At 50.6% G+C, this 19,318-nt stretch overlaps 3 protein-coding genes across 3 annotated transcripts; 2 read left to right on the forward strand and 1 right to left on the reverse strand.

Moving 5' to 3' along the window:
* Nucleotides 1-4,289: 4,289 nt before the first annotated feature.
* Nucleotides 4,290-7,099, forward strand: LOC123104456 (putative alpha-L-fucosidase 1). Its single transcript, XM_044526308.1, has 3 exons — nt 4,290-4,834; nt 4,929-5,168; nt 6,108-7,099. The coding sequence occupies exons 1-3, from the start codon at nt 4,290-4,292 to the stop codon at nt 6,769-6,771; spliced, it is 1,449 nt and encodes a 482-aa protein (XP_044382243.1). The 3' UTR covers nt 6,772-7,099.
* A 1,687-nt stretch (nt 7,100-8,786) lies between these two features.
* Nucleotides 8,787-12,904, forward strand: LOC123104455 (DEAD-box ATP-dependent RNA helicase 7). Its single transcript, XM_044526307.1, has 13 exons — nt 8,787-9,359; nt 9,813-9,947; nt 10,030-10,170; nt 10,260-10,371; nt 10,506-10,576; nt 10,668-10,822; nt 10,914-11,025; nt 11,289-11,390; nt 11,464-11,696; nt 11,791-11,887; nt 11,968-12,062; nt 12,146-12,279; nt 12,420-12,904. The coding sequence occupies exons 1-13, from the start codon at nt 8,856-8,858 to the stop codon at nt 12,626-12,628; spliced, it is 2,100 nt and encodes a 699-aa protein (XP_044382242.1). The 5' UTR covers nt 8,787-8,855; the 3' UTR covers nt 12,629-12,904.
* Nucleotides 12,905-15,423: 2,519 nt separating this feature from the next.
* Nucleotides 15,424-17,575, reverse strand: LOC123104458 (putative alpha-L-fucosidase 1). The gene is made up of 3 exons (XM_044526309.1): nt 16,607-17,575; nt 16,282-16,521; nt 15,424-16,194 (listed from the first exon to the last, which is right to left on the reverse strand). Exons 1-3 carry the CDS (start codon nt 17,158-17,160, stop codon nt 15,528-15,530), a joined length of 1,461 nt encoding a protein of 486 aa, XP_044382244.1. The 5' UTR covers nt 17,161-17,575; the 3' UTR covers nt 15,424-15,527.
* Between the last annotated feature and the right edge of the window lie 1,743 nt (nt 17,576-19,318).

Genomic DNA, 19,318 nt, shown 5'->3' on the forward strand with positions numbered 1-19,318 from the left:
TAGAGCATCTATAGTTGAATTTGGCAAATCCGAAGTTGCAGTTGGATATCTCATATTAAATTATCAAATCCATACAAAGACATGCAAACTAAAAAAACTATGTACTACATCAATCACCTAGCTACTCGTCGTCGAATATGTCGATAATCTCCGTGCCCGGCTCCGGCAGCATGGGCGACAAGCCGGCAGCTGCAGCTCCGGCTGCTCCGCTCCGGCCTCCTCCGCCTCTATCTCCACGTCGAGTTCGACGAAAAGCGCGTCGGACTCCGCTTGCTTCCGCCGGAGGAACGCCCGATTGGCCTCCACATAGGCCTCATTCTGGATGGAGTCCAGAATGGCCTACTGCTCCGCCATCTCGTCGGACTGGGCGACGGTGAACCCCGCCTCCATTTGCTCCATGTTGAAGCCCGGCAGCTCCGGCTCTTGCTGCTCCGCCTCCTCCATCTTCATCGGAGGTCCTTTATCTAGAGCAAGCAAATAGTAGTAGAATGGAGAGTCCTGAAACTTTTATTTATTTCTTGTCCTTTTTTTGGGGTGGGGGGAGGCCATCATGTCTAGCTTTATTGAACTTAAACAATAGTTACATCGTTCGCCAATTGGCTAACTAATAACTCAGGAGGTTCGTTAGTCCAATTGTCATCACATTTATTACAAAAACTAAACTTTGCTAGCTCATGCGCAACTGAATTTTCTTTGCGAAAACAATGAGAGAAGATGACCTTTCCTTTTGACGTTGATAAGTCTATGCACTCGGCGAAGATCGCTGCAGCTGCATCCCACCATTGATCTTGTCCTCGACAATAGTTGATGACGTTCAACGAGTCTGACTCCGTTTCTACTCTCTTGAAACCCAAGGAGTTCGCCAGAATTAATCCATCCCGCAATGCTATTGCTTCAATAGTCACAACATCTGATGCCAGTGACATCTTCAAAAGCATGTGTATATTTGTATGTGTGTGTGTGTATATATATATAGTGTTACTATTCATCATCCAGGGTGCAGAATAAGTTATTCTTCACTCGAGGGAATCTTACGATCATTTCATAATTAAATTACGTTTAGAATTCAAATAGTTACATTTTTATTGATTCAGTACGTAAAATTTGACATAAGAAAATAAAAATATAGGTCATAAGACAAAAAAATTTATAGTTTATGTGTATTTTAGAATATGTTTTTACGTTTGTAATTTTACGTAACATAAAATATTTTTTACGGGTATATTTTCTTACTGTCTCTTTTTGCGTGGAAATAAAATAAAACTTACGGAACGTAAAATTACGGTGCATTGATGGTAAAATAGAGGGGGGTGAAGAATAACTATTCCTCACTCAGGGTGACGAATAGCGTGTGTGTGTGTATATATATATATATATATATATATATTATATATATATATATATAATATATATATATATATATATATATATATATATATATATATAGCAATGCTATTCATCACCCAAGGTGCAGAATATGTTATTCTTCACCCGAGATGATCTTAAGATCGTTTCATATATTAATTACATTTCGTATACAAAAAGTTACATTCATATTGATTTTACTACGTAAAATTTAGTATAAGAAAACAAAAATATGGATCCTAAGTCTAGAAAATTTGCATTTATTTACATTTTACACTATGCTTTTATGTTTTGTAATTTTAGGTAACATAAAATATTTTTATGGCGATTATAATTTTCTTGCGTTTTCTTTTTACGTATGAAATAAGACAAAATAAATATGGCGATTTTTCTTACGTTCTCTTTTTACGTATGGCGATTATAAATTTTTGAAACTTTTCAGTTTCAAAAAATTCTGAAAATAAATACACATATACCAAGATATATAATGTACATGTGTGCAAATTTTCACTTCCAAATACATCGAAATGTGAGCTGCACAAAAAAGGCAAATCTGGAGTCTTTTAGCATATGTACTGTTCATCTATAAAGTCCATGCTTTTTGTTTTTTTGTACAGCTCTCAATTCAAAGTATTTCATCCTGAAATTTTTCACACATACACTTTACATCCTTGCATACATATGTATTTTTTCCAGAATTTTTTGAAACTGAAATTTATGAATTTTGAGTTATTCAAAATAAAGGGCTTCATGGAGCTCGATCTCTAAAATTTCCTACTTTTTATATAGACAATGGTCTAAAAAGATTTTTTCGAATACACGTCCAGTTTTACAATAGAACATCTATATACAGAACGTCTATAGTCTCTCTCCTAAATTTTAATATTATTTTGTAACTACCAATTCAGCAAATCCCTTTTCATATAACAGTAAATGTTCAAAATGCCAACAACGGCCCGCGCCTTCTCCATCTACTGCAAGCAGCCCCTGGGTTTGTCATCTGTCAAGCTTTTTCGTACTTCCTCCGTTCCATAATATAGTGTATCCGTGCTTTTTGAGATTCAAATTTAACTGTAAAGTCCCGATTACGGAGGGAGCAAAAATTACATTAAATTTGTATTTTTATTATGAATTCAGTGATATAATTTTTACTCCCGCTGTAATCTGTTTTGTTGGTTATATTTACGGTCAAACTTAAATTTTAGAAAGCATGGACGCACTACATTATGAAACGAAAAGAGTAGATAGCAACCGGTCGCCGTCGTATCCTTCTCATTCTTTTAATGCTTTTCAAAGAAAAAGATGACATCTGGAACGACTTTGTAGTATGTACTTGGTGTACGGGACATACGGATTACTATCAACGAGAGCACCGCCCAGATTACAGCCAGCGGCGTCCAAGATAAACGTGTTCGGCTGCTGGTCGTGCAACGGAATGGATTCTGTCCTATGATTCCGTGGTCGGTGCATTAGGTGGCCGTTGGCGGTTGGCTGCATGATAGATGATCAGATTAATTGGAGCCTACTGCCGTTTAGAGCATCTATAGTTGAATTTGACAAATTCGAAGTTGCAGTTGGATATCTCATATTAAATTATCAAATTCATATAAAGACATGCAAACTAAAAAACCTACGTACTACATCGATCACCTAGCTACTCGTCGTCGGATATGTCGATAATCTCCGTGCCCGGCTCCGGCAGCATGGGCGACAAGCCGACAGCTGCAGCTCCGGCTGCTTCGCTCCGGCCTCCTCCGCCTCTATCTCCATGTCGAGTTCGGCGAAAAGCGCGCCGGACTCCGCTTGCTTCCGCCGGAGGAATGCCCGGTTGGCCTCCACATAGGCCTCATTCTGGATGGAGTCCAGAATGGCCTACTGTTCGGCCATCTCGTCGGACTGGGCGACGGTGAACCCCGCCTCCGTTTGCTCCATGTTGAAGCCCGGCAGCTCCGGCTCTTGCTGCTCCGCCTCCTCCATCTTCATTGGAGCCATCTCCTCCTCCTCCTCATCTTCCCCGGCAGCTCCTCCTCCTACTCCTCCGGCTCCCGTGAGTCCGGAGGCAGCCAGGTAGCGATGCGGGCGGCGCGCGCGGCTTGCCTCGCCTGTATCTCTTGCTATATCTCGTGGCGACGCTCCGACGTCAGCATGGCGTAGTATAAGGATACGTTATCTTGCACCGGACCATGGCGGAGTGCCCGAGCATGGGCGGAGTGTCGGATCATGGGCAGAGCGCCAGAACGGGAGAGGGAGGAGGTGGATCAGCACGGACTGGTGGCGCAGAGAAGGGGAGATGGATGGGTTAGGGTTACGAGACGCCGGCCAGGTTAAATAGCCGGATTTGGGTTTAGGCGGTGAGCCGGAGCGGCGCCAGGCGGCGTTCACAGCGCGACGACGGACATGGCGTATGTCGGACTGCCGGGTTTTCGAACGTTTCCGCGTAGGATCCCGCTATCAGACCGACGTGACGGGCGTCCATTGGCGCGTCTGAGCGTCCCATATCCGCTTCATATTTGGGCTAGATATGAAGTGCCGGTCAGCTCGAACGTTTGAGGTCCATTTAAAAAGCTCATCTGAGTTAAAAAAAGGGTGTGTCTAGGGCACATCTAGATGTGCTTTAGTTATTGCACATCTAAATGAGTGAATCAATCATAAAGAGAAAAGAAAAAAAAAATCACACGAATCTCAATGTACGATCAATGACATATGACTTAGATGTGCAATACTTATGGCACATTAGATATGGTTTAGCAAAACTGTTAAAAAAACCGTAACCGAACAGCGACCGGGCGGCCGCCCGGGCGAATCGGGTTTAAGGGCCGGGTGCAGTGTTCTTAGCTATAGCTTAGCTGCACCTGACCTGATCCCAGGCGTGGCCAGTATATATATCTCACCTGCACTCGACGAGCAACGAAGGGATCGGGGACATGGGAGGAGCTTCGCTGCTGCGTCTAGCGGCCGCCATGGTCCTCACCGGCTTGGTTTCTCCGCCTGTTGCAGTGGCGGCACGCGCGACGCCGCCACTGCCGGTGCTGCCGATCCCGACGGCGGCGCAGCTCGCGTGGCAGCGGCGGGAGGTGATCATGTTCTTCCACTTCGGGATGAACACGTTCACGAACTCCGAGCTGGGCACAGGGGAGGAGGACCCGGCCCTGTTCGGCCCCGCCGCGCTCAACGCCAGCCAGTGGATGGACGCGGCGGCCGCGGCAGGCGCGTCGCTCGCCATCCTGGTAGCCAAGCACCACGACGGCTTCTGCCTCTGGCCGTCCGCCTACACGGCCCACTCCGTGCGCGCCAGCGGCTGGCGCAGCGGCGCCGGCGACGTGGTGCGCGAGTTCGCCGCCGCGGCGCGCGCACGGGGCGTCGACGCCGGCCTCTACCTCTCGCCGTGGGACCTCCATGATCAGCGATACGGCCGCGAGGTCGCCTACAATGAGTACTACTTGGCGCAGCTCCACGAGCTCCTCACCGGGTCAGTGCCCTGAGCGCGTACGTGCACAGCACAGGTCGCATTCCATCCGACAGGTTTTCTCAATCTCAACCAGTACTCACGTCGTATTGAGTAGGTACGGGAGCTTGTCGGAGATCTGGTTCGACGGCCACAAGGACAAGAACGCGACGAACATGACGTACCACTTTCATGAGTGGTTTCAGATCGTGAGGCAGTTGCAGAGCTCTAGCATCATCTTCTCCGACGCCGGCCCCGACGTCCGGTGGGTCGGCAACGAGGACGGGTTCGTCGGAACCACGTGCTGGTCGACCGTCAACCGCTCCATGATAACGATCGGGGCGACCGGCATCGAGAAGTACATAGTAGCATGATATACTATCACGCATGCACGCTGCAAGGCCAAGCTAGACAGGAAACAAATAATCCTCTATTTCTCTCCTAAATTATGGCTCGGATTTTTAACCAGTAGACGCAGATTAGACTCGTTTAAACCTATATTAAGTTGTGCCTAAGTTACCATATCGTAACAGCATACATTCGGGTTTTTTAAACAAAAAATGCGGTTTGCTAAATATTAGGTGCCTGCAAAAAAAATCTAGCGCCAGTCACTTTTTATTATAGCGAGAATGGTGTGAGGAGCACCAGCGACGAGCGTCGGGCACGGCGAGACCGAGTCGTGTACTAGCGAGAGCCGCTGGAGCGAGTAAGAAACTTAACATGGGGTCGGAGGGTGCATGGGTCGTCGAGTCGTTCATCGAGACGGGCCTTAAGGATGGCCGGGCAGCGACTAGCATGGAGGTGGTGGGAGTGGGACATCGAAGGGAGGGCGGGGCGGCAAGGCCGCCGGCCGCGGGCAGCTACGTGAAGGAAGAAGATGAACAAGGCTAGGCGGGCTTAAGGAGGAAGATGAATTGATGGATATTGATTTGATGGTCAGTAAAGAATTAAATAGTGCCTACAGAATTTCAAAATATACAAAACCACATTGTGTATTGTAATTAATGGCTTGATTGGGTCCAAGATTTCAGCAAAATTTCTGGAAATTCGATGGGTATCGAAATACTTGTAATCGTGAAATTTCGTGTCAGAGTCAACCTGATTTCAAACCATATTTTAATTAGTTCAAAAATTATAGGAGTAAGAGCTAACTGGATTTTGATAGATCGAGTTGCGAAAGGATTCTCGAGATATTGTACAGTACGAGATACTACTAACTGTTAGAGCATGAAGTTGGGTAGTCCAATTAGGCCTACTATTTTGGACTACTGAACCCTGATGGATTATGTGTGTGCAGCTATCTGAACAACGGCGACCCGTGGGGGACGGAGTGGGTGCCGCCGGAGTGCGACGTGACGATCCGTCCTGGCTGGTTCTGGCACAAGAACGAGACGGCCAAGACGCTGAGCCAGCTGCTCGATATATACTACACCTCGGTGGGCCGGAACTGCGTGCTGCTGTTGAACGCGCCGCCCAACACCACGGGCCTGGTGGAGGACGCCGACATCGCCAGGCTCCGCGAGTTCCGTGCCGCCGTGACGCGCATCTTCGGCACGGACCTCGCCGATGGCAGCACGGCGAGGGCCAGCAGCGAGCGCGGCAGCGGATTCGCGGCGGGCAATGTGCTGGACGGCCGGGACGACACGTACTGGGCGCCGACGGCGGAGGACGAGTACTGGGTCGAGCTGCGGCGGCCGGCGAGAGCGCGAGCGCGCGCGTTCAACGTGGTGAGGATACAGGAGCACGTGGCGCTGGGGCAGCGGGTGGAGCGGCACGAGGTGTACGTGGACGGCCTGGCCGTGGCCCGCGGCACGACGGTGGGGAGCAAGCGGCTGCACCGGCTGGTCGGACCCGTCGTTGGCCGGACGGTCAAGATATGGTTCGCCGCGCGCCGTGGGCCTCCGCTAGTGTCGGCGGTGGGCCTGCATCTCGACCCTTTCGAAGCCAATCGTGCGCGCTGATCGAGTGGCTGGAGCTGACTCGCTGCGCTGGCCGCTGGAGTTGAATCACAACCACCATGCAGAGCGATGTGCTACTGCTACGTACTAGTGTACTACTAGCATCGTCCCCAGCGCCGATTACAGGTGACCGGAGACCAAAGTTACTTTGCACTCTTGAAAATGCCTTTTCAATGGTCCGACGTTAGTCATCGCTGGACACCGCAGACGAGGTGATGGACCAGGCATGATATTTGTCTTTTATTACTTTGTACCAACAAAAATGAAAGCCAAACTCATCTGAGCTAGAAATTTGTTTCAGTTTATGGAAGATAGTCGTGTGTTTATTGGATGTTTGGTGGATTTTGAATTTTCAGATGTTCACCCTCAAAAAATATCTCAAAGATGTCTTGGGTGTTCGGGTGCTCCCCCTGAATCTCTCCAAAGGTCAACCACATTTGTCAAAACTCCTCTTTTTGAAAGGTCGTCTTCAAAGTATCGAAATGTTTGTGCACAAATAGTCGAAAGTTGTTAGTTTTGTCATTTGATTTCTTCTTCATTGGACCAGGAGATGTGAGCATAACGCTCACCAGCCACCAAAGGATGTGTGCATGGCAAATAACGGGACAGTCGGTGGTTCATATTGCTGATTGTCCACGGATGTACTCCATAAGTCCATATAGCATGCGAAGATTGTCAAAAGTAACCACTTCATGTGCTCGAATTTTAGTAGCCCAAAAAAGAGATATCCAGTGTTATGGGAGTCTACTACAGGAAACAAAAAGGTGAAGCCGTCTTTTTACGTCTTGACTCCTCAAGCCATTATTGAACAATTTTTCGTCCTCACTTTGTGAGCTTACCACGAGAAAAAACTACAAACAGTTGAACTTGCACAATCTAGATTAACCTTGTAGGTTTTGAAAAGACGCATGAACCGCCAATCCCAATACATTGAGGACATATAATGGTTGAACGTGTTCGGAGGCACACCCTTAAATATAGCCTATTCAACCGTTGCTTCATTGTTTCACAAAGAGAAAAAACCAAGTGCTTTGTTGTCATGTTGTCGGGGAATAGGACCGGTTTACCGAAAAAGAAAGCAAGAAGATTGGAAACACGTAAATAGTCACTGATGAAACCAAACTCGATTCTATACTTGCCGCCACCGATGTCTTTTGATGCTATCAGAGGAGAAAAAGACGCGTTTCCTATTCGGCGGTTAACGCGTTGGATACTACTGTTTCTGTTAGCGAGTGCCAGTTGCTGGCGAGTGCGCATGCCGCATGGGATCAGTGCGTTAGGTGGGCCGGCCCATCTTGCTTTCCTTTTGAACGGCTTTAGGAAGCTTCCAGATGATCTTTTGTTTCTTTTCTTTGTTTCCCCTTTTCCTTTTCTCTTCTTAAATCGCAAGCATTTTCCAAATTCACAAACTTTGTTCAATTTGACAAACAATTTATAAATTCATGTTTTTTTAAAATTCTGTGAACTTTATCAAATCTATGAACTTCAAAGTCATGATTTTTTTTCAATTTTGAGAACATTTTTAAAAATACATGAACATTTTTAAAATACGTGAAATTTGGAAACATTTTTCAAATTTGTGAGTTTTTTTCAACTCCATGAACATGCGGTCGACTGGTCAATCATTGACTGGACGAATGTAGCAGTTGATGGGCCAGCCCACGGTAGTAGGAGCTCTGCAAAAAAAGATGACACTTACAGAAGGGGGTTCATGGCCTACTCGGCAATGGGGCCGATCGGGCCTGGGCTAAGCCAAACCTCTGTGTAATAAAGCCTGGCCCAGGAACCGCTCTAAGCACGAGACAGGTCCCACGCATTCCACGGTGGACGAATCACGAAACGCAACGGCCACGCTTGCCGCAAAATATCTCCACCGCTTGGCCGGTGGTGCTCCACCTGTCAGCACCTCCGGCACACAACCTGTGGCCCCACCAGTCAGCGACGCACAGCCTAGGGTTTCATCCCCAGCGTCGTAACTACATAAACCTCTCGAGCCCGGACCTCTCTTCCCCCTCTTTTCCCGGCTGCGCATCCCTTGCCAGCCTCCCACCCTCCCCACCCCCGCCGCCGCCGCCCCCGCCCCGTCGATGCCTTCCATCGCCGCCATCCCCGAGCCCATGGCCGTCGACGACTCCGCCTCCAAGAAGGCCAAGCGCAAGCAGCTCAAGGCCGAGGCCGCGGCCGCGGCCGAGGCAGCCGCCGCCTCCTCCGGCAAGAAGGAGAAGAAGGAGAAGAAGGACAAGAAGCGGAAGACCAAGGAGCCGGCCTCCTCCGACGAGGAGGGCCGGAGCAGCACCAGCTCCGACTCGGACCGGGCGCCCTCCGCCAAGAAGGCTAAGAAGGAGAAGAAGGACAAAAAGGCCAAGGCCGAGCCGGCCGAGGAGCCGGCCAACGACGACGGGGAGCTCACCGCCAGCGGCGAGGAGGAGGAGCCCGCCGACCCCAACGCGCTCGCCAACTTCCGGATTTCCGACAAGCTCAAGGACAAGCTCAAGTCCAAGGGCATCAACGCGCTCTTCCCCATCCAGGCCACCACCTTCGCCCTCGTCCTCGATGGCAACGACCTCGTCGGCCGCGCGCGCACCGGACAGGTGACTGTTCACCGCTTCTCTGTCTCATTTGATTGGTTGATTTGTCATGTAATAGGAACTGGTTAGCTGGGTTGTAGTTTCACCTGTGTTTAGATTTAGTGACAAGCGTGCTTCGCGAATTTGACACGATCAATCCCATAATTTTTAAGAGAATAAATCTTTAATTTATTACCATGATCATTGTCAGAATTCCATGGATTATAAGAGAAGGGTTGTTCCTGTCTCGGAATTGCACGCCCTTTGTTCACATGGGACATTTTTATGTAGTTATACAGTTAATAGGAAAGTGTTAATATTTAACAGGCCATAAGGTCTGTGCAACATCGCTTGTAGTTATCGTTCTTGGTGTCCTGACCATAAAAACAACCATTTTGGGGGCCTAGGCATGAAGATCAGTTTGTGTTTGTGATTGTGTGATGTCAACTGAAAACATTTTGTTCATTTTAATTGTAGGGCAAAACGCTGGCTTTTGTTCTACCCATATTGGAATCATTGGTTAATGGGCCACACAAGGCAACGAGAAGGACTGATTACGGAAGGCCTCCAAGTGTTTTGGTTCTGCTACCAACCAGAGAGCTGGCCAATCAGGTATGAATTACCGTCTGATTCTCAAGAAAGATGGATCGTTCCTCTAAATCCTCTGTGATCTGACATTCCCAACAAATTTCAGGTGCATGCAGACTTCGAGTTTTATGGTGGAACGTTTGGGCTTTCTACATGCTGTGCTTATGGAGGTTCCCCCTACCGTCCTCAAGAGAATGCACTGAGACAGGGGGTCGACATTGTTGTTGGGACTCCTGGCCGTGTCAAGGTATTTCCCCCCTCTGTTTATCCTGGTTCATTTGCTCTATAGCTCTCTTAATTTTGTTCTAATACTCGCTGCATCACTTTCTTGCCCAGGATCTTATTGAAAAGCAAAAACTAAACTTGAGGTGCTTGAAATTCCGTGTCCTTGATGAGGCTGATGAAATGCTTAACATGGGGTTTAAGGACGATGTCGAGCTTATTCTTGGTATGTCTACATCCTTGTTATACTAGATGTTCATTCTACAAAGTTGTCTGTATGGTGTTACACAAGTGAATACATGACTTTGCATGCAACTTACTTGCCCAACTTAACCCAAATTCCTTTACTGTTTTAAACAGGCAAGGTTGAAGATGTTACAAAAGTACAGACACTTCTTTTCAGTGCTACTCTACCGGAGTGGGTAAAAAAGGTATGAACCACTTTGGCCAGATATGTTTCTTCTATTGATAATCTTCTTTTTGACAAGCATGTGAACTGACTATATTGTGGAATGATTGTAGCTCTCAATGAGCTTTCTGAAAGCTGACAGGAAGACAGTTGATCTTGTTGGCAACGAGAAAATGAAAGCTAGTGCGTCTGTTAAGCATCTTGCTCTTCCTTGCAACAAGGCTGCAAGGTCACAGATTATTCCAGACATCATAAAATGCTACAGCCAGTATGTATTTCTACCAAATGATCATCCTGTTGGCAGATAGACTAATGCAATTCTCACAAGTTCTTACTGTATATTTAATATTTGCTTTCAGTGGAGGGCGGACCATTATTTTCACCGAGACAAAAGAATCTGCATCTGAGCTCTCTAGTTTGATTCCTGGATCCCGTGCCCTGCATGGAGATATCGCACAAGCTCAACGTGAGGTAAGTGATTCTGTTTTGACCATGCTTGTGCCCAATGTGATTGAAGTGAACGTGCTGTTCTCTCTGCAATTATTTTTGTAACCAATACATTTATATTGAGCTCTATGAGAATATATCATTTATGTTATATATGCTAGTTGACTTGGATATTATAGTATTTCAGAGTCCTGATTCTAGTAGTTTGCTTGTTCATCCATTTGTAATATGATTATAACTGCCAAACACATCAATTGAAGTGTACTGATTACCGGATGGTTATGCAGGTCGTCATTGCTGGATTTAGGAGTGGGAAGTTCCTCGTTTTAGTTGCTACAAATGTGGCAGCAAGAGGCCTTGACATTAATGATGTGCAGCTTATCATTCAGGTATGCCAATAACTGTAGTTGATTAACTTATCTGATAATTAGCTCCCTCACTGATCATATTCCAAATCTCTAGTGTGAACCTCCACGCGATGTTGAAGCCTACATACATCGGTCAGGTCGGACAGGGAGGGCTGGCAATACTGGCATTGCAGTCATGCTTTTTGAGCCCAGATATAAATTCGGTGTGACCAGAATAGAGAGGGAATCTGGGGTGAAGTTTGAACATATATCTGCACCGCAGCCTACTGACGTGGCACAATCTGCTGGCAATGAAGCAGCAGAGGCCATTGCAAGTGTGTCTGACAGGTAATGTATCATAACTAATTATAATATCTGGGACTAAACAGATTCCGTGTTACATTGAATTGTGCCATTAACTATGTGGGTGGATACATTGCAGTGTTATTCCTGTTTTCCGGCAACAAGCAGAGGAGCTGCTAAGCAACTCCAGCATGTCTGCAGTGGATCTACTAGCCAAAGCACTTGCAAAGGCAGTAGTAAGTCTGTTTGTAGTTCTATATTTGTTCTGATCATACTGGCTGTTAATGGGGTAATTAACAGAATGTACTTCTCTTAGGGCTACACTGACATAAAGAAGAGATCTTTGCTTTCATCTATGGAGAACCATACTACACTACACCTTCAAACTGGCCGACCGTTGTACACACCATCGTGAGTAACAGCTGCGCGTGCTGGTTTAGTGTCTTGTATCTTGTTGGATGTTGGATTGATTCGAAAATGTATCTTGTGTGCAGGTTTGTTATTAGTACATTGAAAAGGTTCATGCCAGAAGATAGACTCTCAAGTTTACATGGTATAACCCTGACCACTGATGGGACAAGTGCTGTATTTGATGTTCCTTCAGCAGAGGTTCAAGACTACATTCAAGGTATATACGCTTTCTGTACTGTTTCACTTGTACAACTGTGATTTATATTTGACTGAATTTACATTTCAATGCATTTCACCTCTTTGTGCATTGGGTATTACAACCTCGCCTGCTAAAAAACTCTTGATGATTCCCTGCAGGCGCGGAGAACGTGGCCGGGGTGACAATTGATGAAGTGAAGCAACTGCCAGCCTTGCAAGAGAGGGAGCAGTCAAAGGGTAACTTCGGCGGGTCGAGGTTTGGCGGCCGTGGAGGCGGTGGAAGGAGGTTCGGTGGTGGCGGAGGTGGACGATTCGGTGGTGGCGGAAGAGGCAGGGGAGGCGGCGGTGGCAGGTTTAACAGGAGGTGAAGACCTAAAAACAGTATAATCTATTTTTGACGGGAGTTTGAGAGATGAAAGAAGGCACAGGGAATCGTCAAAGTTTTGACTGCGCCGTGTATCGGGTTTTTTGTTTTTACGTATTTGTTAAGTGTTCTGTCCCCCCAGATTATGACGATCAAGTTTGCCAACGGAAGAGTGTAAAATATTGATCTGATACTGATACTCAACCACTGTTATGAACGAATGAAGCTATGTGTGTTGTTTTGAGACAAACAGATTTAGTAATCAGCTCTTGCAAATCTATTTTTTGGTTGCTACTCTGTCTCCTGAAGTCCTGATATTCAGATGGAGCAAATGACATACTCCCTCGGTCTTATAATGTGTAAGACGCTTTTTGACACTAGTGTAAATTCACTCATTTTGCTTCGTATGTAGTCTCTTATTGCAATTTCTAAAAATACTTATATTTAGGAACAAGGAAGTAGTTGCTCATAGTAACAATCATGTAACGTGATTCAACATAATCAATTGTTTGGATCCATATAAAAAACGGTTTCGCTAAGCAAGTTCGAAACCTAACGGCATGGTTGTCGGAGTTGTTCACTGGGATGAGGCTTAGAGAGGGCTTAGAGAGGGCGGCGGTTGATGAAGGGCGAGGCGACAAGGAGGCTATAGCAGTCGGCCACGAGGACGAAGGCAGGTGGTTAGGGCTGGGTATGTGGCGAGGAAGGAGGAACCGTTGTGGCAGAGGAGGAAGTAGATATGGGAGAAAGAAAATGAACGGGTAGCGGTGCGATTCTGACCGTTGGATCTTGATCCGATGGCCAGAATAGAAGTGACAGGCACGAATGATCTTTTTCAGGTACGTGCTTCCAGAAAAGAATGTTTGAAGTTGTGAATTTTGATCATATTTAACCGAAGGAATGAGAAGGATGTGGCTCTGTGTCATCATCGTATCGGTTACTTTTCTCTGCAATGCCGAACCGTGTATAAGTGGGAGCCAACAACAAAAGGAGGGGGTCGCCGAGTTTTTCTTTTTCGAGGGTACGCAAATTGCGTACCTTAGCTTTATAGAAGGAGAGAAATACAGCCATACAACCACATCTACCTCTCGCTGCGAACAGCGAGCGTAGCACAACTCCACACCCGACACAAGTAAGGAAACCACACACGACACACACTACGACAAACAGAGCCTACCCAAAACCGATATCCTCGCCGCGTCTTGACCGACGCCGGTGATCATCGAAGAACAGCAACTCCAGCTTCCCAGGAAGAGCCAGCGACGACCGTACATAGCGCCAGAGAAGAACGATTTGGGTAGCGGTGCACGCCGGAGGAGCGCAACATAGGGCCTCTTATCTCCAAGCACGAAGCTCCCAACAGAGAAACAACGTCAGAAAGACGCCGCCATCGTGCCGATCCTACGAATCAAGGCTTTCGCCCCGGAGATGGTTGCCGATACAAGGCACCGTGAACAATGGCGCTACACTCGGCGACGCCTCTAGGAAGGGGAATGACACCCACGGGTGCCATCGACGCCGGTCCGACCAAGACCGAACAGAATTTTCATCCGTAGCATTGCACATTTCCACGCCACCAAGCTCCCGGCCAGCCCCGAAAGATGCCTCACACCGCCAACACTGCAGCCACTTGCAGTCGGAGCCACACATCACTGCCGAGGAAGCACGCCTCAAGCCACCACCTTCAGCACACTAGGAACCGCAGCAACCACCAATCGATGTGGGGACCAGATCCGTCGCGATGGCCTTCACCCACACCTAGGGACTGCCACACAAATGGACCTGACACGCACCACCAGCCACACTTCGGCGCCAACTTCACAGAGGCATCACCGCCGGCACCTCACACGTAGGTGGTCGGGCGCCCGCTGCTCGCCAGACCCTGCCTAGCCGAGCCTCGCAGCGCCGCCGCCTCCATGGCTGCGCATGCGCTGCCGCCTCCGACGAAATCAGTGCACCACCCACATCCACTCACCCGCTGCACCCCTCGTGTAGATCCAGGGGACTACCGTCGAGCATCCCGCCGTGAACCAGCCTCCCGCAGCACCCGATCAGGAGCCATCCGACGCGCAAGATCTGGCCCGAGAGCCACGGATCCGCGCAAAGGAGGGCTGCCAGCCAGCCGACCCACGCCGCCAAGGGAGCCACCACGGCGCCACAGGCCGGACAAGGCCGCACCAAGCCGAGCAGGGCCGCGCCACGCCGCCCGGAGCGGGGCATCGCCGAACCCAAACGCCGCCGACACGCCCCGTGCCACCCGGAGCAAGGCCGCGCCACTCCGCCCAGACGGGAGCCACGCACGCGTCGAGCCTCGCCAGAGCCACCCCCGCCCGCCGCCGGCACGCGAACCACGCCGGCGTGAGGGCCTCCGCGCCAGATCTGGCGTCCCGCGCCGCCTAGTGCCTGGAGAGGAGGGGAGAATCCCCGCCGCCGCCGACCCGCCCGGGCTTAGCCCGGCGGCGTCCCTTGGCGGCGGCGAGGGAGTGGGGAGGCGGGGCGGGAGGGCTGGCGGCGGCGCGATTTAGGGTTCCTCCCGGGCCGCTCGCGAGAGCGGCACGGGGGAACGGGGGAAAGCTGGTCGCCGAGTTTTTCATCGCTACAGGGCTTAGAGGGATGGTTGTGGTGGTGGTTAGCACGGTGATGGGCGAAGATCGAGGGAAGCGTGGTACGGTAGATGGTTAGGGCTGGGTAGGCCGCGAGGAAGGAGGAACTGTGCGGGGAGGAGGAAGAATATGAACAGGTGGCGGCAATAGAAGTCACCGACACGAATTGTCCTTTTGAGGTACCTGACCTAGGTGCTTCCAAGAAAAAAGTTGCTTTGTGTCACTATATCGTATCGATGGTTCGCCGAACTGACACATGACGCAACAACAAATTATTTGGCGCACGCGCGGGACGGCCCGTCACATGACGTCGGTTGCGTAGGGGTCGAGGTGGAGGCCCACCGCCGACACCAGCGGCGGCCCGCGCCGCGCCGCGAACCATATCCTCACCGTCCGCCCGGCGACGGGGCAGGCCAGCCGGTGCAGCCGCTTGTGGCCCACCGTGGTGCCGCGGGCCACGGCCACGCCGTCCACGTACACCTCGTGCCGCTCCACCCGCTGCCCCAGCGCCACGTGCTCCTGCACCCGCACCACGTTGAACGCCCGCGCCCCCGCCGGCCGCCGCAGCTCGATCCAGTACCCGTTCCGCCACCCGTCCTCCGCCGTCGGCGCCCAGTACGTCTCCTCGCGCCCGTCCAGCACCTTCCCCGCCTCGAATCCGCCGCCGCGCTCGCTGCTGGCCCGCGCCCTGCTGCCCTCGGCCAGGTCCGTGCCGAAGATGCGCCTCACGGCGGCGCCGAACTCGCGCAGCCTGGCCATGTCGGCGCCGTCGATGAGGCCCGTGGCGTTGGGCGGCGCGTTCAGCAGCAGCACGCAGTTGCGGCCCACCGAGTTGTAGTAGATGTTGAGCAGCTGGCTCAGCGGCTTGGCCGTCTCGTTCCGGTGCCAGAACCAGCCCGGCCGGATCGACACGTCGCACTCCGGCGGCACCCACTCCGTGCCCCGCGGATCGCCCTCGTTCAGGTACCTGACAATCCGCTGTCAGTCAACAACAGAAGAGAGCAATTCTTTTGGTGGTGGTATCACGTTGTATGTATGTGTGTGCGCTACGTACTTCTCGATGCCGGCGCTGCCGATGGTTATGGAGGATCGGTTGACGGCGGACCAGCAGGTGGTGCCGGCGAAGCCGTTCTCGTCGCCGACCCACCGGATGTCGGGGCCGGCGTCGGAGAAGATGTTGATGGAGCCCTGCAGCTGCCTCACGGTGTCGAACCACTCCTGGAAATGGTACGTCATCTTGGTCGCGTTCGTCCCCTTGTTGCCGTCGAACCAGATCTCCCACACCTTCCCGTACCTACACATGCAACAATGATATGTCAGCAATGGCCGGCCGGGCCGACGATGTGTGGATGCACGTGCAAGCGCGTTCAGGCACTGACCGGGTGAGGAGCTCGTGGAGCTGGGCCATGTAGTACTCGTTGTACGCGACCTCTTGGCCGTAGCGGCGGTCGTGGAGGTCCCACGGCGAGAGGTAGAGGCCGGCGTCGACGCCCCGTGCGCGGGCCGCGGCCGTGAACTCACCGACGACGTCGCCGTTGCCGGCGTGCCAGGGGCTGGCGCGCACGGAGTGGGCGGTGTAGGCGGACGGCCAGAGGCAGAAGCCGTCGTGGTGCTTGGCGACGAGGATGGCGAGCGAGGCGCCGGCGGCCGCCGCCGCGTCCATCCACTGGTTGGCGTTGAGCGCGGCCGGGGCGAAGAGGGCCGGGTCCTCGGCCCCCGTGCCCCGCTCCACGTCCGTGAAGGTGTTCATCCCGAAGTGGAAGAACATGATGACCTCGCGCCGCTGCCACGCCAGCTGCGCCGCCGTCGGGATGGGCAGCATCGGCAGCGGCGGCGGCACGCTCGTTCCAGTCGCCGCCGACGCCGACACCAGGCCGGCGGCGAACACCAGGCAGTAGTAGCACAGCAGCGACATCGACGGACCTCCCCCCATGCCGTCTTTCTCTCCCTCCCCGGTGTCCACTGTCCCGTCCTACTCCTACATATACTGCCAACGCCGCGGGCTGTAACGGACGGGGGACTCCGGCGACGGGAGAGGGAGAAACGTGACACGGCGAATGCGGACACGCCAGTGGCGCGTGTGAACCTGAGCGAGTGAGGTTGGATTTTTACCCGAGTTTCAGTGGCTACGTACGCGCCCCGATCGACCCGGTACCCGACACCCTGATCGATCGCGCTCGATCCGGGTATCCAGTCCGTGTTACGGGACGAGGACGATCGGTCGGTCGCGCTGGGGCTCAGTAACTTGAGTTGCTTTCAGTGGGTGGCCGGCCGGTCCGATAACGCACAGGCCTGCATGCCGGCTGCCATTCTCGGCATCTTGCGGCAGGACGGGAATATTTGCTGCTGGAAGAAGCGCTCGGGAGGATGGGCCTGAAGCTCCAGAACGCTCCAAGTCGGCAAGGCAACCCTGCCCTGGCTTGGCTTGCTGTCGCTGGTCTGGAAGAAGATGCCATTTGTCGCCGCCACCAGGGCCGGGACAAGTGAACAACCATGGCGGCCGCCACAGGACACAGGACCATGGATGCACGTGAATCGGTCTCTTCAAGCAGCACCCACGGGCACGATCGGCAGCGCGAGCGCGGAGCACGCTGGCTTTGGACGTAGCTGCGCTGCTGCCGCCGGAAGGGAGCGCGAGCGAGGTTGTAGCGTCGCTTTTGTTGTCGCTGTCCCAACCCCCGCGTGCTCGACGTTTCTCCGGGAACTCTAGCGCCGGAAAGCGCGGCGCACGCCGCGCCCGTGGTGGTAATGACCGTTTAAATATTTGGCGAGGAAGATGATATTGCAAATAACAAAGCATCAAGTTGCACAAATCACAACACACCGAAGTGGCAATATGACAGAGGAGGATAGAAATAGAATGGCTGACATTTTTAGGGAACTGGCCAATATTTGGCAAGTTGAGGAGATTAAAGCTAGACAAAAATCTAGAGAAAGAGATATTGTAGAAGGTGATAGGAACACAACATACTTCAATGTTGTGGCAAACCAGACAAGGAGGAAAAAGACTATTCATGTGTTAGACGGGGCTGAAGACCCCACCTCTGACCCTGCTGGGATGCAAAAAATTGCAGTAGAGTAAAACTTTTTGAATGGGAACCCAGACCAGACATTAACCTGAGAGATGATTTTTTTTAGGAAGGTGAGAAAGTGACTAGTCTGAAAAGAGTAGTCTAGAAGCTAAATTTTCTGAGAAAGAAATTAGAGAGGCAGTATTTGGCTCTTACTCTGATGGAGCACCATGCCCAGATGGGCTGCCTTTCATGTTCTTCCAGGAGTACCGGGAGATAACTAAATATGATTTAATTAGGCTCTTTGATACTTGGTTTGAGGGTGATCTAGGTATTTTTAGACTTAATTTTCCTATGATCACACTAATTCCAAAGGAAGATGAGGCCAAGACCATGAACAAATTTAGGCCCATCAGCCTCCTGAATTGTAGTTTTAAGATTTTTTCTAAGGTACTCACTAACAGACATTGGGGGATTGGTTTATGGGTGCCAATCTGCCTTTATTAGAGGGAGATTTATTCTTGAAAGTGTAGTTACTCCTCATGAGATTATACATGAAGTCCGTTCCTCAGGGAAATAGGGCCTGGTTCTTAAACTAGATTATGAAAAAGCATACGACAAGGTCAACTTAGATTTTGTCTATGAGGTTTTAAAACTGGGTTAAGAGTCTAACTGAGAATGGCTCTGTAGGAGTCAAGCTGAATGGGATGGAGAGTGATTTCTTCATCACAGGGAAGGGGCTGAGGCAAGGAGATCCGTTTTCCCCTCTCCTGTTTAACCTGGTAGTTGATGTCTTTTCCAGGATGTTGGTTAAAGGTAGTTGAGCTGGGCTAGTAAAAGGTTTGTGTCCTGATATGGTCGAGGGAGGGGTGATGTGTCTGTAGTATGCTGCTACCTCTTGAGCACTGCGTTAGTTTTCCCTTGAAGAGGAAAGGGTGATGCAACAAAGTAGCGTAAGTATTTCCCTCAGTTTTTAAAAACCAAGGTATCAATCCAGTAGGAGGCCACACGCAAGTCCCTCGTACCTACACAAACAAATAAGAACCTCACAACCAACGCGATAAAGGGTTGTCAATTCCT

The sequence above is a fragment of the Triticum aestivum genome, chromosome 5A (genome assembly GCF_018294505.1).
Source record: "Triticum aestivum cultivar Chinese Spring chromosome 5A, IWGSC CS RefSeq v2.1, whole genome shotgun sequence".
NCBI classification, from domain to species: Eukaryota; Viridiplantae; Streptophyta; class Magnoliopsida; order Poales; family Poaceae; genus Triticum; species Triticum aestivum.